This window comes from Chrysemys picta, chromosome 6, assembly GCF_011386835.1.
Source record: "Chrysemys picta bellii isolate R12L10 chromosome 6, ASM1138683v2, whole genome shotgun sequence".
NCBI classification, from domain to species: Eukaryota; Metazoa; Chordata; order Testudines; family Emydidae; genus Chrysemys; species Chrysemys picta.
Genome location: NC_088796.1, coordinates 67,639,213 through 67,666,201, shown reverse-complemented (window position 1 = coordinate 67,666,201; position 26,989 = coordinate 67,639,213). Strand labels below are relative to the sequence as shown.

The 26,989-nt window shown below is 43.7% G+C and overlaps 1 protein-coding gene across 13 annotated transcripts in view; it reads right to left on the bottom strand.

Annotated features, from left to right (window-relative positions):
- FER (FER tyrosine kinase) overlaps positions 1–26,989 on the bottom strand; it is a 412,813-nt gene that overhangs the window by 295,758 nt on the left and 90,066 nt on the right. For 10 of the 13 annotated variants that reach the window (XR_010588818.1, XM_024106728.3, XM_005281640.5 and 7 more), the window contains 2 exons: positions 17,874–17,996; positions 13,718–13,907 (listed from right to left, as the gene is read on the bottom strand). Coding sequence is in view for 9 of the 13 variants with exons in the window: in XM_024106728.3 (XP_023962496.2) it covers positions 13,718–13,907; positions 17,874–17,996 (313 nt within the window). In the remaining 4 variants the exon portion in view is untranslated. Of the gene's footprint in view, positions 1–1,052; positions 1,170–13,717; positions 13,908–17,873; positions 17,997–26,989 lie in introns of those variants that run through there. The other 3 variants (XR_010588821.1, XR_010588820.1, XR_010588819.1) reach the window with 2 other exon arrangements.

Sequence of the window (26,989 nt, the reverse complement as noted above, 5' to 3'; positions counted from 1 at the left end):
CTTGCAACCCTTCCCCTGGTTTACTCTCATCAGCCCCTTAAGATCCTGATATATGCAAGCGACATCACAGACCCTTTATGTAGTATTTGCAGAGTGAATAGTAACTTTATGGTGCTGTCCTCGGATGTAGTCCTATTGCACAGTTATTATGCAGGGCTTACATGGTAGAGAAAGACCTTGTGCTAGTCCTCTTTACTATAGGTGATTTTCACTATGTATATACATAGCAAAGAATGTCTCAGGTGAGTTTGGATGTACAAAATGAAAACACTGTCTTTTCCATACATATCCGTACTTCATGATTAGCAATCAAAACCATATGGTGGTAATGAATACTGTTTTTCTGGCACTTAGCTTCCAGCAAATTTTTCAAATATAACCGATTTTCTACACCAATATTCAGTTTATCAGTACCTCCAGTGTAATCCTGCAGCATGCAAGATAAAACTCCTACAGCCACATGGCCATGCTGAGATAACCAAGCAATTTGAGAATGTTCGAAAGTGGATCTAAAGAAGCGCGGTCATCTTACCACCGCATACTGCCCTGATGTGTCTGGTTTTGTTTTTAAAGGGTTACATTCTTAAAACAAACAACAACATTTAAAAAAATGCTTTAAAAATATTTTTGCACTTAATATATTGTTTCATATTAATATTCAAATAACTAAAAAATATTTTAAAATGACTGTTTCTACTAAGTTTAAATCTGAATGGAGATTTCATTATCCCTTTAAATAAAAGGAAAATTGCGTACTGTAGAGTTTAGCTTCCAGATTCTTCTTAGATAATTTATTTTAAAACCAATTAGAGCTATAAGCAGTCTGTGCTGAAAAATGGTTTGTCTTTGGCCCTGATACTGCATGGGCTGGTTTCAAGGGGACTACTCCTGTTATTAGACCTAGCAGTGTTTGCAGAGATCCCTAGTTCCTAACATTAAACAAAGCCTATCACAACATATATAAAGCTTTGTTTATGTGACATAATATGAGAAATGAATGGCTGCTTTTTAATAAACTGGAATACAAAATAGGTTATGAATATATGTCATACTTCTTTATTTTCTTTCCTGCAGCTTTAAAGATGAACTGGAAAAGTAGTCCCAAAGCAAGACAGTTCACCAGCGGAGGTGTATATTTTTGATTCACTGTTAAGATGAGGACGACAGACCTAAATGGGTTTATAATTGAAGAAATAATGATCCTCCTGAATGATTAACACAATAGATATGTCAAGTAATTTAAAGATGACTGTCAGAGCTACAGCTAAGAGATAAAAGCCCAGTATTGATTGCTCAGCATCTGCATAATTTAGAAGAGTTTTATCACAGAAATCCTGTTAATTATTATGACAAATTGTCCATTTATCTAAATAAACATTTTGTCTAATCTCTTTCCTCCTCCTTTAGATTGACTAAGCATTACTGTCTCAATGCGCAGGATATCTGAAGTGGTTTAATTACATTAGATCACAGCAGACTGTAGTGTCTTTACCAATGCTCATTTTGGCAGTTTTGTTAACACTGAATTGACTTTTAAAAGTGTTGGCAGTTTATGAAAAAGTTGCATCTGTAAACCAGAGAGCCACCGAATACGATATAAAAATAAAAAAAACACAACTTAAAATTTTTCATATTACAAGTTCTTCAAAATTTCTAATCAGAGCAGGTAAATTTCTCACCCAATGCCTTTTGTACCACCTAAGCTTTGCCTATCTATGATGAGGAGGGAAGAAGGATGCACTATACACCTTCCACACCCGCTGAGTGCTAAGGAAAAAGAGCTCTTTGCTGACTCCAAGACAGACACCACCTTGGAAAACAGATCGAAAACTAGCTATTTGATCTGCACTCAAAAATCACGTTTGGGGTACATCAGACAGCAGTTGCAACTCCAGAGGTGAAGGTAAAATTGCAGCTATGAAAAGTTTATTGATAGAGTAGTGTTGCAAGCCGCACAACTGTGAACTCCAAGCCTACCTCCATGGATACTGCTTGTGAGTCACCTAGAATGGAATCGATGTGAGCAAGCATTCGAAGAAGAAAAAATGGTTACCTACCTTTCGTAACTGTTTTTCTTTGAGATGTGTTGCTCATGTCCATTCCATTAGCCACCCTCCTACCCCTCTGTCGGAGTTGCTGGAAAGAAGGAAGTGAGAGGGCCTAGGGCTGGGGCCTCCTGATATACCAACGCATGAGCGTGGCACTCCAGAGGGTGTCATAGCCGACCCTACGGATACTGCTAAGTCAAAAATCTCTGACAACTTTGCATGTGGGCACTCACACACCTAGAATGGAATGGACATGAGCAACACATCTCGAAGAACAACAGTTACGAAAGGTAGGTAACTGTTTTTTTTAGTTTTTAATCATTTAAATAGATTGAATAATAAGCTAAATTCTACTGAGTAACCTTCAGTAATCAGCTTTAGCTGAGTTAGTGAAGTATGGTAAAAGGCATAGATATGAAATTAGCATAAAAATATGGAAATCACTACAGCATATCACATCATTGAAGAACAATATGATATAATTTAAAAAAAATAATTTACTTTAATCTCACATCTTCCTTTGAAACATCTATTCACAAACACCCATTCCTTCCACAGCCTGTTGGACATGAGCCAAGCGCTCCTGCTCATCTGCATTTAACCGTGCAGCAGCCAAGTGGTCAAGTGCAGGAGACCGCCGTAGTTCTGGGACAGTAGATCCAGCCAGAGAGGCAGCTGCAGTGGGGCCGCCACCAAGAGGTCCACAAAAGTTAGCGAGGCCAAGCCAGAGCTATCAGGATTACCTTTGCCCTGTCCTGTTTGATCTTTATGTGGACCCTATGGATTAATGGCACTGGTGGGAAGGCATACATCAGAACCCCATGGAAGTAAGAAGGCATCTGACAGAGAATCTCTGTCAAGCCCCCGAATTGAACAAAACACGTGGCATTTACTTTTCTAATGGTTGTGAACAAGTCCACTCGGGTAATTCCCCACCTTTGGAAGATCACTCTGACCACCTTGGGATGGCGAGATAACAAGGTTCTGCTGAGGCGATCTGCTAGTACATTCCTGGCCCCTGGAAGGTGCATGGCCACAAGATGAATGGCATGCTGCACCCAGAAGACTGAAAACCAGAGAGCTTCCTGGATAAGGGCTGACAACCTGGCTCCACCTTGCTTGTTGATATAAAACATTGCGGCAGTGTTGTCCACCTGGACTTGTACTACCCTACCTGGGACCGGAAAGCCAGGCAGACCATGCGAACCGCTTTGAGCTCCCTGACATTTATTTGGAGGGAGCGATTGTTCCACGATCAGTGGCCTTGTGTGCTGAAGTCACCCAGATGGGCTCAAGGCCACCCAGATGGGGTCTGGTACTCTGACTACCAGGTCTAGATCATGCCTCGTGGGGACGTAGAGCGATGCCAGCCACACCTGCAGAGAATGGAAATGGAGCCAGGCATGACGGCCCACATAAGTGCAAGCTGCCATGTGGCCTTGTAACCTCAGGCAGGTGCAGGTGGTAATGAGCGGGTGGCCCTGTATGTGAGAGATCAAGACTGACATGGCTTGAAAATGGGACTCCCGAAGGAAGACTCTGGCCCACGCAGAGTCGAGAACAGCCCCTAGGAATTCCATTCATTGCACGGTATGAGGGTCAATTTCTTTTTGTTTACTAACAGGCCCAGGTCAAGACAGGGGGAGCGCACCAGATCAAGATTCCTCTGCACTCAATCCCGCGATCTGCCCTTGATCTTTGAGGTAAGGATAGACCTTGACCCCTCGACGTCTCAGATAAGCAGCTACTGAGGCCATTCATTTTGTGAATACCCGTAGGGCCAACCAGAGACCAAAGGGTAGCTCCATAAATTGAAAGTGGCGCTGGCCCACCACAAAACGGAGGAACCATCCGTCCGTGGAAGATGGAAATATGAAAATAAGCAGCCTTGAGTTTGAGACCGGCATACCAGTCTCCCAGATCCATGGAGGGAATGATAGAGGGCAGGGAGACCATGAGGAACTTCAACTTCTTGAGATATTTGTTGAGTTGGCGCAGGTCTAGAATGGGTCTTAGGCCCCCTTTTGCTTTCAGGATTAGAAAGTAGCAGGAATGGAACCCTTTCCCCCTCATTTCCCAAGGGACCTCCTCCACCACCCCCAACTGCAGAAGGTTTTCAACCTTCTGAACGAGGAGTTGCTCAAGAGAAGGGTCCCTAAAGAGGGACGGCGAATGGGAATGGGAGGGGGGATATAGCCAAGAATCGCAGGGTGTAGCCCAGAGATATTATTCCTAACACCCAGCTGTCTGATGTGACTCGCAACCAGGCCGGTTGGAAGGGACGTAAACAATCGAGAAAGCAGTAAGGTAGATCCATAGTGATTGGGGCGTTGCTCTCAAGTGCACCATCAAAACAAGCACTTCTGGCCCCCCAAGTGTTTTGCCGGGCCAGGCTGAGCTGGTCAGCAGGAGGTGGAGGGACAACGACGACTGAAACTTGCGTCTCTTTTTTTGCCTCGGTCTTCACAGACAATGTCAGCTCCCAGACTGCTGGGGAGGAGGTGAGCAGCCCTCAGTGGCGAAAGAACAGGTTAAGGACTATTTAGAAAAGCTGGATGTGCACAAGTCCATGGGTCCAGATCTAATGCATCCAAGGGTGCTGAGGGAGTTGGCTGATGTGATTGCAAGGCCAATTGGCCGTTATCTTTGAAAATTCGTGGCGATTGGGGGAGATCCCGGATGACTGGAAAAAGGCAAATATAGTGCTCATATTTAAAAAAAAGGAAGAGAGAGAACCTGGGGAAATACAGACCGGTCAACCTCACACTTCAGTCCCTGGCAAAATCATGGAGCAGGTCCTCAAGGAATACATTTTGAAGCACTTGGAGGACAGGAAGGTGATCAGAAACAGTCAACATTGATTCACCAAGGGCAAGTCATGCCTGACCAACCTGATTACCTTCTATGAAGAGATAACTGGCTCTGTGGATATGGGGAAAGCAGTGGATGTGATATATCTTGACTTTAGCAAAAGCTTTTGATACGGTCTCCCACAGGATTCTTGCCAGCAAGTTAAAGAAGTATGGACTGGATGAATGGACTATAAGGTGGATAGAAAGCTGGCTAGATTGTCGGGCTCAACGGGTAGTGATCAATAGCTCCATGTCTAGTTGGCAGCTGGTATCAAGCGGAGTGCCCTGGGGTCGGTTTTGTTCAACATCTTTATTAATGATCTGGATGATGGGATGAATTGCACCCTCAGCAAGATCGCAGATGACACTAAGCTGGGTGGAGATACAGATACGCTGGAGGGTAGGGATAGGATCCAGAGTGACCTAAACAAATAGCAGTGTTGGGCCAAAAGAAAGGTTCAACAAGGATAAGTGCAGAGTCCTGCACTTAGGAAGGAAGAATCCCAAGTACCGCTACAGGCTGGGGACCGACTGGCTAAGCAGCAGTTCTACAGAAAAGAACCTGGGGATTACAGTGGACAAGAAGCTGGATATGAGTCAGCAGTGTGCACTTGTTGCCAAGAAGGCCAATGGCATATTGGGCTGTATTAGTAGGAGCATTGCCAACAGATCGAGGGAAGTGATTATTCCCCTCTATTCGGTACTTGTGAGGCCACACCTGGAATATTGAGTCCAGTTTTGGGCCCCCCACTACAGAAGGGATGTGGACAAATTGGAGAGAGTCCAGCAGAGGGCAACAAAAATGAATGGGGCCCGGGGCACATGACTTACGAGGAGAGGCTGAGGGAACTGGGGTTATTTAATCTGGAGAAGAGATGAGTGGGGGGGGGCGGTGATATGATAGCAGTCTTCAACTCTCTGAAGGGGAATTCCAAAGAGGATGGAGCTAGGCTATTCTCAGTGGTGGCAGATGACAGAACAAGAAGCAATCGTCTCAAAATGCAGTGCGGGAGGTCTAGGCTGGGTATTAGGAAAAACTATTTCATTAGGAAGGTGGTGAAGCACTGGAATGGGTTACCTAGGGAGGTGGTAGAATCCCTAATATTCTGTGATTCTCCTAGCGGAGCCCTGCCGAGATGGACAAGGCCTGGGAGGTGGGGGCGGCCTGAATTGTTTCCTCACCAACTGCAGAGTATGCATGCCCAGCAAACAGAGGGTGGCTTGTGTGGCTTTAAGCCCATGCAGCCTCACATCCGTCTGTTCTGCAAAGAGTCCGTTCCCATCAGATGGGAAGTCCTGGATGGAGGACTGCATTTCCTAGGACAGGCCTGCGTTTGAAGTCATGAATTGCGCCTCATAATCATGGCTAAAGCAACCACCCTGTCTGCCGAGTCAGCTGAGTCCCAGGCCATCTGGAGGGAACATCTGACCACTGTCGTGCCCTCCTCTACTAGGGCTACAAACTCTTGAGACAGGTCCTGGGGCAGAGAGTCCTTAAATTTCCTGAGGGAGTCCCACAGATTAAAGTTAAATCTCCCCACTAGCACCTAGTGATTTGCCACCCTGACTTGAAGGCTGGCCGTTGAATAAATCTTCCACCCAAAAAGGTCCAGCCTTTTGGCTTCTTTATTCAAGTTCATGACCATCCTTTGGAAAAGGGCTTGATGCTCTTTGAAACTGTCAGGTGGATTAACGTGAGATGGTCCAGCCATTGCCTCATCGGGTGACGAAGAGGACGACTGAACCACCAGGGGAGAGCCTGGCGCATCATTCCCCATGGAGGAAGGGACGTTAGAGATGGGTATCTGCTCCTCCACCCCAGTGTCCTATTCCGCTCCATGTACTGAGCCCAGTGCCATAGGCTGTTTTTCCAAAGTGGCCACTGAAGAGTGGTGAGAGAAGGGCATCAGCAACTGGCTTGCCCCACACATTCCAGTAAGGCCACTGAGCAGGCCAGTAAGGCCACTGACCCTGCTGCCAGGTTGGCATCGCAAAGGTCGATGAAGTCTCCGATGCCCACGCGGGCTGCTGCTGCCTCACAAGGAGCTGAACTCCTGATCTGACCTGGAGGAATCCCCTTCCGGAGACCATGGTGGGGTTGTCGATGCTGGGGTTTGATGTCTAACTGTCGCCGTAGGTGAACAATGCATAGGAACGTATTCCTGGGGATCAGTGCCAGGAACGCGGAGATTGGTACCGCCCCAGAGATCTTGGAGACGGAGATCTGCGCTGTGGAGTCGGCGGACGGGAGGTCAACTGGTGCCGGGTGTACTGTGACCAACGTCTCCCTCTGAACAACCCGTGTCTAGTTGGTGGAGATAGCGAATGCACTGCCAGCCAGCTGGAGCCCTCCGCTGTGGAGACAGATCTCCACCGCAGAGACGGGGAACTCTGCCTCAGCTCTGGGGACCGATGGCGTTCACTAGCTCTCTGAGGGGCTCTTACAGTTGGCTTGCCCTCCTAGGGAGCCTTCGCCAGATCCAACGTTGTGGAGGCTCCAGGGTGGCCCAATAGTGAGTCTCTGTCCCCTGCTTCTCCTGGGACTAACTGTTAAACTATTTACAGGGCACTGAGAAATGAAAAACAGGAAGAACCGCTATCCACTTGCTAGGCAAAGGGAAGGTGCACCGACCAACCATCACAGATGGTAAGAAGGAATTGAGAGGGTGTAGGGCTGGCGGTGCCTGATATACTGAAGCATGACCGCAGCACTCCAGAGGGTGCCAGAGCTGATACCTATGGATACCGCGAAGGCAAAAAACTCTGACAACTGTGCACATGGGCGCACACACACCTAGAGTAGAACCAACATGAGTAAGCACTCAAAGAATGTTCATTACAAAAAATGTAATCAAATATTTGGATGAAATCCGTGTCACGCGGCTAGAAAAAGACACAGACAGAGATGTGCGCAGGCACAGGAGGGAGAGAAGGGAATGAGAAAAAACAACCCAGTCCAAAATACAGAAAAAAAGTCTTCTGAAACCGCAGACTGGCTACAGACCACCGGTTATTTATAAATATTTTAGTATCACTGCATGGTTAGAACATTAAGAAAGAAAATCTCTTCTGTATTTGACTTCTGAAATTACTTCTTCCAAAGCCCACATATAACACAGTATTCTTGCCAGCAAGTTAAAGAAGTATGGGCGCAAGAATGGACTATAAGGTGGATAGAAAGCTGGCTAGATCGTCGGGCTCAACGGGTAGTGATCAATGGCTCCATGTTTAGTTGGCAGCCCGTTTCAAGCGGAGTGCCCCAAGGGTTGGTCCTGGGGCCGGTTTTGTTCAATATCTTCATTAATGACCTGAAGGATGGCGTGGATTGCACCCTCAGCAAGTTTGCAAATGACACTAAACTGGGAGGAGTGGTAGATACGCTGGAGGGTAGGGATAGGATACAGAGGGACCTAGACAAATTAGAGGATTGGGCCAAAAGAAACCTGATGAGGTTCAAGAAGGACAAGTGCAGAGTCCTGCACTTAAGACGGAAGAATCCCATTCACTGTTACAGACTAGGGACTGAATGGCCAGGAAGCAGTTCTGCAGAAAAGGACCTAGGGGTTACCGTGGACGAGAAGCTGGATATGAGTCAACAGTGAGCCCTTGTTGCAAAGGCGGCTAACGGCATTTTGGGCTGTATAAGTAGGGGCATTGCCAGCAGATTGAGGGATGTGATCATTCCCCTCTATTTGACATTGGTGAGGCCTCATCTGGAGTACTGTGTCCAGTTTTGGGCCCCACACTACAAGAAGGATGTGGAAAAATTGGAAAGAGTCCAGCAGAGGGCAACAAAAATGATTAGGGGGCTGGAACACATAACTTATGAGCAGAGGCTGAGGGAAAGGACAGTTACTTGTTCCGTAACTGGCGTTCTTTGAGATGTGTTGCTCAGGTGTATTCCACAGTAGGTGTGCATGCTTGCCACGTGCCCGGGTGCCGGAAATTTGTCCCTTAGCAGTACCTGTAGTGGGGGAGCCCCGCTGCGACCCCTGGGGTGGCGCCTCTATATCGCGCCATAAAGGGGGCTGCGCACTCCCCCCACCCTCAGTTCCTTCTTGCCAGACAACTCCGACAGAGGGGAAGGAGGGTGGGATGTGGAATACACCTGAGCAACACATCTCAAAGAACGCCAGTTACGGAACAGGTAACTGTCCTTTCTTCTTCGAGTGACTGCTCATGTGTATTCCACAGTAGGTGACTCCAAGCTATACCTGATGGAGGTGGGTAGGCGTTTAAGGGTTACCCAGGCGGAGTACCGCCCTACCAAACCCGACGTCATCCCGCGTTTGGGAGACGATCGCATACTGCGATGAAAAGGTGACCATCTGCCCTGGGTTTTGAAGCTCCCCACCTGGGCTCCCCAGCCCAGGTCCGAGGCGTCCGACACCAGATCTAGTGACGGAGGGGGCTCCCGGAAGGGGATACCCTGAAGCATGTTGCTCAGGAGGGACCACCATTGCAGGTCGGCCACTATATAGGGTGGCAACATGATGACCTTGTCCAGGCCGTCCCTGGCCTGGGAATACTGGGAGGCCAGCCAGAGTTGGAGGGGCCTCATTTTGAGCCTGGCATGTCGCACCACAAAGGTGCATGCTGCCCTATGGCCTAGGATTTGTAGGCACTCCCGTGCCATCGTCACAGGGAAGGCCGTGACCGAGGCAATAAGACCTTTGAGCGTCTCGAATCTGTCCTGGGGAAGGGAGGCCGTACCCACCAGCGAGTCTAACAGCGTCCTATGAAGTGTATGCGCTGAACCGGGACTAACGTGGATTTTTCCTCGTTTACCACTAGGCCTAGACTCGTGCTGGTGTCTAGCAGGAATTCCATCTGCCCCTGCACCTGGGACCGAGACTTGCCCTTGAGCAGCCAGTCGTCCAGGTAGGGGAAGATCTGCAGCCCGTTCCTCCTGAGGTGGGCTGCGACCACCGCCATGCATTTGGTGAAAACCCTGGGGGCCGCAGAAAGGCCAAAGGTGAGGACCATAAACTGGTAGTGGTCTGTCCCTACCAGGAAGAGGAGGAAGCGCCTGTGGCCCTCGAAAATGTGGATATGGAAGTATGCATCCTGGAGGTCCAGGGCTGCGAACCAATCTCCCGGGTCCAGGGACAGGACAATAGAGGCCAGGGACACCATACAGAATTTGCAGCAAACCAGAAACGGGTTGAGATTCCACAGGTTGACGATGGGCCTGAGCCCACCTTTCGCCTTCGGGATCAGGGAATACCGGGAATGAAACCGTTTGCCCTGGAATTCCTGAGGTACCCTCTGCACCGTGCCTAGGATGAGAAGGCGCGTCACCTCCTGACTTAGGAGGAGGGCGTGCGCCGGGCCCTTTGGGGCATCCCGGGTCGGAGGATGGTGCGGTGGGGGTGAATCGAACTGCAGCCTGTGCCCCTCGGAGATGGTACTGAGGACCCACCGGTCCAACGTTATATGGGACCAATGCACTCTGAAGGCTGATAAACGGTTGCCAAAAAACAACTTTATTAACTGGGGGGGGGTTCCCTGGCAACAGGCCAGGTGGCCCCCCGCAAATAATCAAAAACGCCTCTTGCCCTTCGAGGGTCCGGGGCATAGGGCCGAATTGGACTGGCGCTGCGATCTGCGTCTCTGGTCCCCTAGGCCTCTTGGGCGGGGGCTCCTACCTGCCCCTTGCGGGGGGAGCCGAGGGCTGCAGTCTGGGTTTGCCCTTGGCTGGCAGGACATACAGACCAAGTGTCTGCAGGGCGATGTGGGAGTCCTTCATCCCGTGCAGATGAGTGTCTGTCTGGTCCGCAAATAATGCCTTGCCGTCAAATGGCAGGTCTTGCATCAGGGACTGGAATTCCACTGACAGCCCGGACAACGAAAGCCACGACGCCCGTCGCATGGAGATAGCCGAGGCCATCGAACGAGCCGCCATATCAGTTGCATCCGAGGCGGCCTGGAGAGCTGTTTTCGCCGCTGCCGCACCCTCAGCAACTACAGCCCTGAATTCCTTCCTGTCCTGCTCTTGGAGGAAGGGCTTGAATTTTGGCAGAGATCCCCACAAGCTGCTTTCAACTACCCGAAAGGGGTTCCAAAGCGGATGGATCTAGACTGTTCTCAGTAGTGGCAGATGACAGAACAAGGAGTAATGGTCTTAAGTTGCAGTGGGGGAGGTTTAGGTTGGATATTAGGAAAAGCTTTTTCACTAGGAGGGGGGTGAAGCACTGGAATGGGTTACCTAGGGAGGTGGTGTAATCTCCTTCCTTAGAGATTTTTAAGGTCAGGCTTGACAAAGTCCTGGCTGGGATGATTTAGTTGGGAATTGGTCCTGCTTTGAGCAGAGGGTTGGACTAGATGACCTCCTGAGATCCCTTCCAACTCTGATATTCTATGATTCTATGAACACAAACTTAATAGTGTTTACAATAGAATTTTATTTTGGATGATATTTTACTGAAATTAATTTTGTTCAAAAACATTAGCTAGTATAATTTCTATTTCCTTATATCTGCAGTCATTTATTGTGTGAAGTGGGGCTAGAAACTAAGGGCTTGTCTACACTACCATTTACTTTCGTATAATTTATATTGCTCAGGTATGTGAATAATCCACAGCCCTGAGCGACATAAATTACACCAACCTAAGCACCTGTATAGACAGCGCTATGTCAGTGGGAGAGTTTCTCCCGCTGATATAACTACCACCTCTCACGGATATGGAGTTATTATGGCGACAGGAGAGCTCTCTCCAGTTAGCTTAGAGCATCTTCACCAGATGTGCTTCAACAGCGCAGCTGCAACAGTGCAGCTGAGCTACCGTAGCACTTCTAGCGTAGACTAGCGCTAAACCTTCCAATTATGCCAAGTTCCAGCTAACAGTCCAAATGGTTCCAGATATATAAACACACACACACAAATGTCATCTGATCATTTAAAAAAAATGTTGGATGGTTTATTTCGGACCTTTCCATGAGGTCCGAAGCCATAACCCAATTTTTAACTAATTTTTGTTTGCTAGTGGCTAATATTCAAATTGCTATAATGGTGTGTGTGCAGCCAAGAAAAGTGAAGGGCAGTGTGTGTGCTCATACGAGTGTGTGCAAAATTAGAGTGTGAGACAGAGTCACGCTCTGTCCCTCACCTCTGATGCCCCAGAAACTGCTCAGACCCACTTTCATCTTGTATGCAGGTTGTATTTTATTCTAAACCTGTCCACTAACAGTAGTACAGTGCAACACCATAGTTTTAACCTCTACTTCTTTCAGCCTGCATTGGCCAGGGCCCTAGGACGAAAGGCAGACTCCCTCTCTCCAGGGAGCTCCTTCATTCCAGGCTCAGCTAGCCCTGTCCTCCTCTCTCTAACGCTTCCTTAATACCTTTTTATCAGGATGGTGAGCTGAGGGCTAATTTGTTTCTTGCTCCCCACTCTCTCCTTCTGATTAGCTAATGACTCAAGTACCCATTATCAGGGGGAATAATTGAGGCTATGTTGATCAGAGTGCTGACCCACATGTCAGATCTCAGGACTCTGTCACGAAGAGAGACAGATACAGACAGTATTTTGAAAGTGGCAGCACAAAAACTGACCTGCACCATATACAATGAACACAGGACACTTACTTAAAAAAAAAAAATCATGTAGTTATGATTTCTAATATTTTTGTTGATTAGCCTGAGAAAAAATAGGAAATTTCAGCTTTGCCAACACAGCAGGTTATAATATAAATGGTGTGGAAGCCTAAAAACTGAGAACTAAGCTGTAATTTAATGAACATCTTACCTAAACCAATCATTTTTTGATGAGCGTGTTTAATTTTAACATTAAGATTTGGAGCAGACAGTTTTATGTACATCGGTCTAAAATCCTCTTGGGTTTCACGAACATAAACCAAATGGTAAAGTTTGTCCAAAGGTCACTGAGTGTAGGGTTTCTACAAACTCCAAAATACCAAGCCAACTCATCGGTTTCATAATGAAGCTAGAACATTTAACCGTATTTTCTCTCTCACACACTCTCTCTCACACACACACACACACACACACACACACACCTCTTGTGCCAAAGAAGTCTAGAAACATCCTGGCCTGTTGCCATTTTCTTACATGGTTTGGCATGCAGATCTCTCCCCTCCCATATTAGAAGCAGTTAGTTAGCTTATCACATCTTCCTGACTTTACAGGTAGCTGACAAGGAAAGCTTAAGAGTACCTGCCTCCTCAACATAAACAGGATCTCTTCAGCATAGAGGTCTGTAAATACTCCTGCTTGTCTCACTGCTGTAATTACCCTCTTCCAGCTTATGGAGCAAACAATGCCCAAGAATACACTATTGGAACAGGCTATTATTCCGACCAACAGTCCAACAAAAGACAACTTACAATGAGCATGATTTATTACATTATTCACGAAAATCACATTATGGGTGTACAGATGCTTGCAGTTCTTCATTACTAACTAATAGGAACTCCCTAAAACAGTGATACATTCCGCTACATTTCTGCTCCAGAATGATTTTACGGGCACTAATTGCAATAGGACGAGCAATTGTATTTACAGTCCCCTACCTGCTGGTAAGTGGAAAGGCAGTCCACCCTCTCCCCTGAATATATTCTATGAATATGAGACAACAGTAGTTTTCACCATGCCCTGAAAAGTTCACAGATGTAGAAAGACCCAACCAATCAACAGAGCTGGTTGGTCCCTCTGGATGGTATTATGACTCCCTCTCAGTTGGCTGCCTGCAACTATATGATGTTCTCTGTTGAGCAGTCAGGCCTCTGACCCCAAAGATGAGCAATACAATATCATGAGTGGCTGCATGGTTCAGTGGTATAAGCACGGGACTTACCATAGAAGTGACTGATCTGTCATCTTCTTCATAATTTACTACCGGAGGTGGCTCTTTCCCATCATTCTCCTGAACTTTTTGTTCTAGAAGTTCTTTCTGGGCTGTAAATTTTGCCTCAGTGCATCTTAATTGCTGAACTGTTTGCTTGAGTTCTTCTAGTGCTTGCTTCTGGCTCAGCAAAAGCACAATGCTGAAAAGAAAAAGGACAAGCACAAATTAAACACTGATTATTTTAAAATGAGTTTTTCTTATCAAAACAATATTGGGGAAAACATTTTTGTCATTGGTAATTTGGTTTCTCTTTTCTACCTTTCCCACCCACCTATCTCAAGTGGAGGATACCCAAGATACCTCTTCTTTGAAAAACAGGAGGAGATCTCACTTATGTTCACTGCTCTAAGTCCTTCGCATGAACAAGTCAAATATCACAAAGCTTTCAAAACCGGAAGAAGAATAAAAACAAAGTGCAGCAAGCTTATATGTTGTTGCCGCACCTTCTTTCTCGAAGGAACTACACAATTAGTAAAAACAGAGTTTTCTTTAAACTTTTTCATTAGTAAAATGGAATTAAGGAAATGCCTGTTCTTTTTTCACCCTTTAAAGTTCACCAAATCAAGTACAGTATTTCTAGTCTTGAGCAGCATATAGAGAAATAAAGGTATACTCAAATATGGAAATCCTAGAATGTGCATTCTAAATTTAGGCTAGTACCAAAGATTTTATTATCCCTTTTTCTGAAACTTCTTCATTTTGTGTTAGCTGGGCTAGGGTGACACACAGAGGTATGCACATGGGAGAAGGAAAATCCTGAGGGAGGATTGTTTTGGTTTTGTATTTTTTAAGATTGTAAGCTCTTTGGATAGAAATTTTAATCTATGTTTCTACAGCATTTAGTATGTAATTAATAAATAATAAAAATAAAACACATATTACAAGTAAAGAGGTGAATACCCTGAATTTAAAGCCATGTAGATAAAATAACACTGCTTGAATGTTTCAGACATTCTGTTAAGAGCCTCTGATTAAAATAAAAAATAGTAAGAAGAATTCACCCAGGTTCACTAGAAGTGTAAGAATCTCATTAGCTAATTGGAAATTATTTAATTAGCGTAGTGAAAAATAACGGAAAAAGCAAACTTCTAAAGTTTTTGATATTTTTTCAATAGTATCTAATGCATTAAGAAGATGACTGCCTTCAGAGCTCATACTAACTTATTTTTTCATTGTTTTATTCATTAATATAATATAATTTAAGATATTACACGCCAGTTCACTGTTATTGGAAAGTAATGGTATCTGTCATAGAGTCAATTAAATCTTGACTGAGGGTGGAAACAATCGGGGAGAGACGGGAAGGAACTAAGTACAACCCCAATTCTATTTATCAGTTCTTATAACTTCCGTTTCAAAAGTAGAGGCTAAAAGCTATATAATCCGAGCTGGAAAAAGGTTGATCATAAATCACAGAAGATAAGGGTTGGAAGAGATCTCAAGAGGTCATCTAGTCCAATCCCCTGCTCAAAGCAGGACCAACACCAACTAAATCATCCCAGCCAGGGCTTTGTCAAGCCGGGCCTTAAAAACCTATCAGGGATGGTCTAGACAGTATTTGGTCCTGCCACGCGGGCAGGGGACTGGACTCGATGACCTCTCGAGGTCCCTTCCAGTCCTAGAATCTATGAATCTCTAAGGATGGAGATTCCACCACCTCCCTAGGTAACCCATTCCACTGCTTCAACACCCTCCTAGTGAAACAGCGTTTCCTAAAATCTAAGCTAGACCTCCCGCACTGCAACTTAAGACCATTGCTTCTTGTTCTGTCATCTGCCACCATTGAGAACAGCCTAGTTCCATCCCCTTTGGAAACCCCTGTCAGGTAGTTGAAGGCTGCTATCAAATCCCCCCCTTCACTCTTCTCTTCTGCAGACTAAATAACCCCAGTTCCCTCAGCCTCTCCTCGTAAGTCATGTGCCCCAGCCTCTTAATCATTTTTGTTGCCCTCCACTGGACTGTCTCCAATTTGTCCACATCCTTTCTGTAGTGGGGGGCCCAAAACTGGATGCAATATTCCAGATGTGGCCTCACCAAAGCTGAATAGAGGGGAATAATCACTTCCCTCGATCCGCTGGCAATGCTCCTACTAATGCAGCCCAATATGCCGTTAGCCTTCTTGGCAACAAGGGCACACTGGTGACTCATATCCAGCTTCTCATCCACTGCAATCCTGTAACCACTGTCATGTAAGCTGGTGACTCCATTCAGCGTAACACACAAAAACTGTGATTTTTTATAATGCTTGATTTGCATTATTTGTGGCATTGTTTAATATTACAGGCTATTAATATTCAGCATAATCTTCAAACTACGTCTACATTCAGTATTTGGAATAAGATGCCTTGAGTAAAGAACATATCCAACCTAGGTCCAAATGTGGAGACAGTTCAAAACACAGATTACGTTTGAGTAGTGTATCTCTGGAAACTCCTTCTTCACAGCCATATCTGCACAATGAGACCTGGTGGATCCACAGTCTAGGACACTCCCACCTTGCAGGGCTCCAGCCTGACCCAAGAAGTTTACACAGCAGTCAAACAACCCCGCAGCCCGAGCCCTGCAAGCGCAAATCAGCTGGCGTAGGCCAGTCACGCATGTCTAGTTGCTGTGTAGACATATCCTGAGAACTCCCTCGTTCTGTCCAGAACTGAAATGAACAGCTGGGTAGATTTTCTAAAAGAACTAGTTCTGTCCAAGTAAAATGCCAGAGCCCTTCTGACACCCAAGATATGAAGCCTCTTCATCATTATGAGAATGTGGCTTGCAGGGCAGGGGGAAAGGGTGATAAGTATATAGGCTTGACTGGGGAAACAACTTTAGTGAGGAAATTTGGATGAGGATGTATCCTTAAAAAAAAAATGCATGGAGGATCAGCAACCACAGTATATAACTGTACATAACAGAGGTAATGGCCACCAAAAAGACTACATTTACAGACAGCTGTAACAAACATGGCCCCATGAGTGTAGATTGTGACACACTATACCTTGTGGGAGCATCCTGTCATATTCCTCATTTATATATAATCGAGATATTGCATAATAAACAGGCCATGTGAGGTATCCGGGAAAAGGTTATGATCTGCTGAAAGTCACTGTTCTATCGAAATATGTATATCATGAATGCACATGAAGTTATGAGAATTGTGTTTTATGGTTGTCTCTAAAATATGCTGTGGGTTTGGGACGCGCCCAGATACTAGCTCTCCAGAGACAATCTCCTCTCAGGACTGCATCTACCCATCTTAGAGGAAGAGTGCTCACCAGATCTCTTGTGCTTTCTCCTCAGTACCAGAGAAGAGAATTGGTGCTTTCCTTCCAACAATCTTCTCTGGGGTGGAAACACCAATGTCTGGAGGGACAATCCTTGCTGAAATGGAAGCACTCAGCACTGCAACAAGCACAAAGGCTCTGAAGGTGGATGCAAGACAGCCTCCATAAGAATGTGGTTCAATCTCACATCCCTGTTTTTTATACAATGCTTGAAATCTCTATAGATCTGGTCACAGTCTTGAATGTGGACCTCACCCGGACATTTGGAGCAAGGATCACTCACCAGCAGAGATTTCTTGCAATTGGCACAAGACTTAAAGCCTGGGGTTCAAGGCATCCCCCAGTACTGAGCATAAACATTTGCACTAAAAATGTCTCTGTCAGAAAACCAGGAAAACAAAGAAAGAAAACCTAGACTAAGTACATAATGAGTGCCACTAAACAACAAGAATGCCCCCACACACCTACACACTATTTAACTATATACAAATAGACAGAAAACCAATGATAGTGGGGAAAATCTTGGATAAACAAGTTGACATGCTCCATCTACAGATCACAGCTGATAAAAGGAATGGGGGGAGAGAGGGAGGGTCATGACAGCTCCGCCCTTTATATCATCAATCCATAGCATGAGAGTACTGAAGGCAAATGTGCCACCTTGATGGATACCACTACGGGGAAAAATCCCCAGCTCTGGGGCACTGGGAACATACAAACCTGAAGTGGAACAGACATGTGCAAATCACTCAAAGAAAAACTGCGTATTACAATATCAACAACTTTTTCCTTTAAATTTTTCACCTTCCAATATCTCTGGCCACACTTACTCTGATTTTTTTTCACAGGTCTTAGAAGATTCTTCTATTTTCTTTTCTAGTTCCAACAAAAGCTCCTCTTTGTTCAAAAGCGTCTGCTGTGTCTGAATCAATTCTTCTACTACTGTTTTCAACCTAGAATACAGGTCAGTGTACAAATCAAAAATATGCATGTACTACATACATACAATTTAAACTGTTTGTGCACATATTTATGTTTCTCTGTATATCTAAAAAGAAGAGCTGAAAATAGAAGCAGCAATCCTTAAATTAGTTTCTATTTTGCCAGTTTCCCTTTCTTGGTAATATGTTTATTAAATTGCTTATTTTGTGAATGTACCTTATTATATGGGGACACTCGAGATGTGAGTGCACACTGTCGGGAGTGAAGGCATATTTTAGGCCTGATAAAAGTCTGCTGTGATTTTTAAGAATCTGTTTGGATAATTTTTACCAGCTTAAAGCTTAAGTAGAACCGCCCATGAAAATGAAAAGTAATCATATTTGTGAGGAAAACAAAAAGATAAAGCATCCATAAAGCTAGAAAAAATTGGTTTGAGTTAGCACAAAACTTGTGCCGACCGGGGTGGAGAACTGATATGAAACAGAAACTAATGCATATTCATAAGAAAAAACAACAAAAGTTATAAATAGTTAGTCTAAGCCGGGGATGGGCAAACTACAGCCCGCAGGCTGGATCCGGCCCCTCGGGGCTTTCGATCTGGCCCGCGGGATTGCCCCCCGTGGTGTCGCAGCCCCACGCCATTCTCAGAAGCGGCCCTCGGGTGGTGGGGCAGAGGGCTCCACGTGCATTGCCCTTGCCTCCAGGCACCCCCCCACCCCGCAACTCCCATTGGCCAGGAATGGGGAACCACAGCCAATGGGAGGTTCAGGGGAGGTACCTGGAGGTGCAGGCATGCAGGGAGCGTGCCCTGGCCCCAGTGCGCGCCACTGCCACCCCGGAGCCACTTTAGGTAAGCGGCGCCGGGCCGGAGCCTCGAACCCCTCCTGCATTCCGCCCTCCAACTCTCTGCCCTAAGCCCCCTGCCTGCACCTCACACCCCAACTCCCTACCCTGAGCCCCATCGGACACTCCGCACTCCACCTGCGCCCCAACCCCCTGCCCTGAGCTCCCTGCTGCACCCCTTGTGCACCCCAAACCCCTTCCCTGAGCCCCCTCATACACCCAGCACCCCTCCTTTGCCCCAATCCTTTGCCCTGAGTTCCTTCCCGCACACCACACCCCCTCCCACACCCCACACTCCCTCCTGCACCCGAACCCCCTACCCTGCATACAATTTCCCCACCCAGATGTGGCCCTCAGCCCAAAAAGTTTGCCCACCCCTGGTCTAAACAAAGGGAAGCTGAAGAGTTGTATTTGTCTGGTGCTGGAGACGTCTGTGTGATGACTATCCAGACGAACTTCCCACTTGTGTGTAATTGATCACTACATACTCAGCAGATAAAGGCTTCATTCTTTGATGCAGTAGCACTTAAAATGCTTCTTAGGCATTTTAATTTTTTTTAAACTTGAAGCAGTTGCTAGGCCAAGAGCGTACACAGTAATATATAATAGAATCAATTTCTTCCCAGCATACATCCAGTTATTAATTCATTAATATTGATATTCCAGGCAACAGTGGCATAACACAGTTAACAAAAAAGATTGGATTTATTGTTTTGGAGCTTTTCTCCAAATGGTCTACTACTGCCCACACTTTTTCAACTGAAAGAAGAGTCAAATCAAGCAGGCTTTAGCTATCTGGGAATTGTATTCCATACACACTAAAATTAGATTAATCTGCATTTGATCCTGTGATATATAGTAATGATTTATCTCCTACGTAAACTCATTGTCTATTTTACAATTCCAGATTTAAGCTTGCAACACTTCAATTATCAATACATATAATTACATGTACAGATTCCTCATTATATATTAATCTCAAATTTAATATTAATTAAAAATACTTTCACTTTAAAACCTTGATTAAGAATGTTTATTTGCTGACCCTACATGTGACTGTAAATATTTCTTTCACAACTTTCAAAAATTCATTGACCTAACAATCATTTTATACAGATTAGGCACTGTATTTAATTATGAAGCATTAACATATAGAAATTTAAATCCAAATTAATATTATCATTTGTCTCTAAAGTATATAATTACTTTCACACAGCATCGACATTTTAATATGCTCTACAATTTTTAAAAAGTGTAGGCAGTGTTGTGGTAGCCATGTTGGTCCCAGGATATTAGATAAACAAGGTGGGATAATATCTTTTATTGGACCAACTCCTGTTGGTGAGAGAGACAAGCTTTTGAGCCATAGAGCTCTTCTTCAGGGCTTGAAGTTTTGTGTGGCTTGATAGCTTGTCTCTCTCTCACCAAGTTGGCCCAATAAAACATATTACTTCACCCACTTTGTCTCATTTAAAAAATTTGATTTAAAATCAGAGGATCAAGTTGGAATAGGAAACTGATGTAGCTCTTCCCCATACCTCTGAACTCTGTGAGGAAGTTTGGACTTATCTTTGAGCAAGAGAAGATAAGTTAGTTGTTTTAATCTTCCTTTTTGTTCTAAATAACCATGTGAAGTTTGGACATCATTTAGGACTGGCTAGAGCTGGTATCTCACACTATCTTGTATCATCACCCTGTTTACAATTTGTCATAGGATATTTCACCATGGACCTGCATCTGTCTTCTGGACAAAAGTAGTTCAAAATAAGACTATTACTAACTCATCAGTCACTCTAATCATAGTTAGCTTTCATAATAATTTCCAAATTATTCATCTTTACACTGAACATGGACATATCAAAACATTATGAAACTCCATATGCTGGGCTTACAAATTATCTTAATGATCTGGAAGAGCTACTTGGGAATTCTTCTTGATCACTGATTTAACGGTCTCAAATATTAATAAATATGAATACATATTTGTATAAAATAGCTGTTTGGAAGATTTGTTTAACTCATCTGGGTAATGATTCATATTCCCACTCACCTTTTTACTACCTCAACAGACATTCTCTACCAGCCATATATTGTTTGCTCATTTTATTCATCCCACTATCTTCCAAATATAATATTTTAATCACAGTATTATATTTTAAACAACCTCTGTGTTTGCATATGTTAATACAGTAGCTTCCATTAAACCATCAACACTTATCAGCAAATACCACCGTTTCTGTTTGTACTTAGAACAACCGGTAAATGCTGACACGGAGACCACTATGTGTATACTATGATTCTTTATTGGATTATTTACTTTGCTTTGCATTATTTTTAAACATAAAACTGATCCAATTTTCCACACAATATATTTTATAATGAGGATAACAGTTTAATTAAATTAACCCAATAATATAATGTAGGAAAATATGTTTTCTGTAATTTAAGTAAAATAAAGGGGTTTTAGTAGCAAAGGGAAGGCTTAAATAAAAAATGTAATTAGCAAGATAAGTGGTAAAAGTGCTGAGCTCAAATTGTAGCTGGTAAGAGAAGAGAAGCCTGGAATTATCAAAACTGATTCTGACAAAGAAAAATTGTTTTGTGATGTAATACACTTATCGTGACCTTTAACGTACCAATGTGAACTTGAAGAAAAGGGCCAAATCATAAAATCTTGTCTACTCAAAGCCAGAAAAGGGGTCATTTCCAAACTGCTCAAAACTGGTTCTTAGCTAAAGTGAACAATTGGCTCTGACATCACTTGTTTGTTAAAGACTATAAAAAGGTGAGCTCGTAGGGGGTTCATTACTAGTGTCTGCCTTTGCAAGCTGGAGACAACCATCGTTGGTTTGAGCAGCCCAGAGCCTAGTCCTGCGATAAGCACCTGATAGTTGTTTATAACTGTATTTTATTAGGGCGTGATGACTGCTTATGATCTAAGGCACATTTGAAGCAACTGTATAAATACCATTCGGCCTTTGAATTTAATAAAAGAATTATGGCTATATTAATATTTGGTGGTATCCTGCATAAACGATCATATCAATAACCTTCTCCACCAGGAGAAGCTCACCCAGAGCTATAACAGCTGGATATTGATTTCTTCATACACCCTCATTCAGAAACTGAGGGTCTGAATTACTACAAATTATCACTATGTTGGGAATAATTACAATAATAATTAATTACAGATACAAATCTTCGGATAGATGGGTAACTTATAGTCCGTTTCCTGATAAAGGGACACATTGCCATCAGCACACTGTGGGTGCACAGGGGATGAGGGACACAAAGAACCTTCCCCTTGGACATCCTGTGCAAGAATAAACGACAGTTGCAATCCCTGGCCTCTGGAGAAAAACTTCTCTGGAGAGCAAAGAAAATACTCTCTTCATGCACCGCCAAAGTAGACCAAAAAAAAAAAAGGTAGTAGCATAGCTTTGATCCTTTCCACAGTCAGACTATGGGAGTACACTGCACCATTCTTCAGGATGATAGAGAACACACTCTTCATCTGCACAAAAAGAGAAAGAAGAACTCCCACAGCTTCCCCGAGACAGTGCAGCTTTATATGAGCTCATACTGGGGACTGAGGCTAAATGTCACAATCTAGCCAACAGATACTTTTTGGGGAAAGGTGGCAAACAACAGTGATATTTAAAAGAATTACATCACATGCTATTCTGTATTTGTTTTCTTCTATTTATTAAATAAATAGAAGTTTAGTTATTGTTTGTTTAATTATTGTTTAATATTTTAATTATTAAATTCACTACAATTAGGACATATATAAGAACACAACCAGCTCTGCTTTTATCAGGGACTCATGCTGTCACGGAGTATTGGGGGATTCAGGGCCCTGCACCCCCGGCTTCCTGCGATTCACCATGACTCTCAGCCAGCCAGTAAAGCAGAAGGTTTATTTGGATGACAGGAATACAGTCCAAGACAGGTCTTGCAGGCACAGACAACAGGGCCTCCCTCAGTTAGGTCCATCTTGGGGTCCCAGGGCCTCCCAGCCCCCCTTGGGAGGTCAGAGCAATCTCTGCCTCCCAGCCATCTCACCAGCCAGCTTCCAAGACTCTGCCTTCAGCGACCCCTCCCACCGCCTTTGTTCAGTTTCCCGGGCCAAGGTGTCACCTGGCCTCCAACCCCTTCCTGGGTTCTCATGTTACACGCTCAGGTATTCTCCTTCGGGCAGTCTACCATCCCCCAATGCAGACTATCCTAGCCACACTCCCCTGTCAGCATTCACAGACCACAGTAAGAACAGTCCCAATTCGTCACACATGCATAATAAATTGTAAATTTAAATTGCAAAAAGCACTGACTTTTCACTTAAGCAGTCTATTCCCTCAATATAGGGTGTGCATATTTCCCATTACCATCAGCAACAATCACATACACCTATCAAAAGAAGAGTCGATTATCCTATGTGCTATGTCCATAAGTGTGCTTGGATTCTTGCTGAACAGTCCCCAACCCAAAAAGTTTATAACCTGACCATGAATGCTTCTTGGTGTAGATTTGCAGAGACTATGGCCTGCATTTCCCACGCTCAGAAAGCCAGGCTGAAGGGATCATCTAGTGTGAAAGGTGTCTGCTGGTGGAATCTCTCGGGAAGCAGGTTGGAGAGCTACAGGAGGAGGTGGCTAGGCTGAGGCACATCCGTGCCCACGATGATTTCATTGAGAGTATTCCTATGAATAGATGTCCAAAGGCAAATGTGGTGGCTTACCAAATAGATGTTAGTACTTTTCGAAGCATAGGGGCATGGAAGGAAATATCTGTGAAAGCAGCCAATCACTAAGACAAACAAGTTTGTTTACATTTGCAGGAGTTAATGCTGCCAGCTTGTTTACCATGTCACCTGAAAGTGAGAACAGGCGTTCTCATGGCAATGTTTTAGCTGGCGTCGCAAGATGTTTACATTCCATTTGTGCTAAAGATTCATATGTCCCTTCATGCTTCAACCACCATTCCAAAGGACATAAGTCCATGCTGATGACGGGTTCTGCTCTATAACGAACCTGAGCAGTGGGGGCCGACACATGTTCATTTTCATCATCTGAGTCAAATGCCACACGCAGAAGGTTGATTTTCTTTTTTGGTGGTTCGGGTTCTGTAGTTTCCACATTGGAATGTTGCTCTTTTAAGACTTCTGAAAGCATGCTCCTCACCTCATCCTGCTCAGATTTTGGAAGGCACTTCAGATTCTTAAACCTTGGGTCCAGTGCTGTAGCTATCTTTAGAAATCTCACATTGGTACCTTCTTGCATTTTGTCAAATCTGCATTGAAAGTATTCTTATAATGAACATGTGCTGGGTCATCATCCGAGACTACTATAACATGAAATATATGGCAGAATGCATGTAAAACAGAGCCAGAGACATATAATTCTCCCCCAAAGAGTTCAATCACAAATTTTATTAATGCATTATTTTTTTAACGAGCGTCATCAGCATGGAAGCATGTCCTCTGGAATGGTGGCCGAAGCATGAAGGGGTGTACGAATGTTTAGCATATCTGGGACGTAGATACCTTGCAACGCCGGCTACAACAGTGTCATGCGAACGCCTCTTCTCACTTTCAGATGACATTGTAAATAAGAAGTGGGCAGCATTATGTCCTGTAAATGTAAACAAACTTGTCTGTCTTAACAATTGGCTGAACGAGAAGTAGGACTAAGTGGACTTGTAGGCTCTAAAGTTTTACACTGTTTTGTTTTTGAGTTCAGTTATGTAACAAAAAAAATCTACATTTATAAATTACACTTTCACGATAAAGAGATTGCACTACAGTACTTGTCTGAGGTGAATTGAAAAACTATTTTGTTTATTATTTTTACTGTACAAATATTTGTAATAAAATATAAAGTGAACAGTGTACACTTTGTATTCTGTGTTGTAATTGAAATCAATATATTTGAAAATGTAGAAAAACATCCAAAAATATTTAATAATTTCAATTGGTATTCTATTTTTTAACAGTGTGATTAAAACTACGATTAATCGCTATGAATTTTTTTGAGTTAATCGCATGAGTTAACTGCGATTAATCGACAGCCCTATTTATTTTCTCTCTATATAAGCATATTTGATGCAGTGGACAAAGAAATTTTCATTTAGTTTCCAAAGGGCAGGAAAGAATTAATATTATTAATATGAGTGAATGGTGTTCTGGTAACAATCAGTTATACAGAATTAGAAAAATCAGTGGAAAAGACCTACAGTACTAGGTTATCTAGTACATACCTTCTACTAATGGAACAATGCTCCTCACAAATATCCATAAATCTCTCGTGTAACAATATCATTTATACTTAATCTTTCTTAATGTAAAAGAAGGTTCTAGATGTTCTTGGTTCCAGAGCCCTTTACCTAAGAGTACTTTTGCAATAAATTTGAGAGACTGTATATAATCCCAGGCTAGTAAATAATGCTAGTAGATCTTATCAATATTTCAGGCAAACAAGTCTTGGAGCAAACTTCTAATCACTCCCCACCAAAGTATTCATAATCCAACATGTTCTATTAGCAGCAGGACCTGTGATTCTAACCTCGCAGTCCTATTTTGGAACACTTAATGAAGAAATATTTTTTACAAAAACTATTAGGTTTTAAGTCATTTATACTGTAAAAACATAACAGAGGACAGAAAAATAGCCCCAAAACTCCTACCTCCAACAAGACCACTCTTGCCTTCCTGCCTACTCCTATGATAGCCCTCCTTTCTGTACTGCAAACATCCTCAATCTCTTACTTCAAAATCCCTCTTCAAAATCCATCTTTCATCCTGCTTCCCATTCCTTTTCCCCCTATTATGGTATTTACATCTCTTATTAACTCAATCTCTATCTAAAAACATTAAAATGTGATCTTTGGGTTACTATATACTGTAAATATTACTCCACAGAAGTTTTATTTTTTTTTAATCCTCATCCCTCCTTTTCCTATACTTTTTCTCTGTCACCTTCAAGTTTTATAACTGTCCAAGTAAGACTGTTAGATCTTTGGGGAGGCAAGTGTCTTTTTTTAACCTCTAAAAACCCTTTCCCCTTTCTTTGTGTAATAAAGGTGCCAAAAAGCTAACTAATGTGGACACGAGAACGAATGGATATAAACTGGCGGTGGGGAAGTTCAGGCTTGAAATTAGACGAAGGTTTCTGACCGTCAGAGGGGTGAAATATTGGAACGGCCTTCCGAGGGAAACGGTGGGGGCGATGGACCTGTCTGGTTTTAAGATTAAGTTAGATAAGTTTATGGAGGGAATGGTTTAATGGTAAAACATAGTAGCGAAGGAATACCAAGCAATGGTGGGTAAATAATATAATGGCTAACAGAGGTCAGGCTAGAGACTCTTGCCTAAATGCTCGGGGTCTTACTGATCGCCATATTTGGGGTCGGGAAGGAATTTTCCTCCAGGGTAGATTGGCTGAGCCTCTGGAGGTTTTTCGCCTTCCTCCGCAGCATGGGGCAGGAATCACTAGCAGGAGGGTCTCTGCCAATTGAAGTCACTAAAACACAGGATTGGGGACTTCAACAGCAGAGTCCAGGGAAGGGGTAGGGACGGTTTTGTGGCCTGCAGCATGCAGGGGGTCAGACCAGATGATCATGATGGTCCCTTCTGACCTTAAAGTCTATGAGTCTATGAGTCTATTCAGAAAATCAAAACTGGCAACTAACAAAAAATAGTTAACCGTATTTTAACCCCTCTCACCCACTAATTTAAAGAAGTTGGCGCATTGCATGACCATGCAGAAAACAAAAGCTATGTAAACACAAGTGTCTAGAAACTGGAAGATGAAGACAGGCTGCCTATATTATTTATCATGTATGCCATTCCCCGTTAGCAAATCTCAAACTATTTATTACATATATTTTATGTCATATATTAACCCTTTCTAACTACTAGAGGGAAGCTTTGAGGTCTAAGCAAAATGGTGAATACAGAAAAACAGAAACCTCAGAACATTTACACACAGGAACTGGATTTTTCTCCTTGATCAAATGTTTTCAATTCCTGTCTTTTTTTTTTTTAAATCATCTGAAAATTATAGTTACCATAAAGTTTATTTAGATGCAGAATAACTATTGGTAGTTACTGCTGAAGCAATGACAAAAAGTCTAGGAAGTGATCTGATTCATTCTGTCACCATGG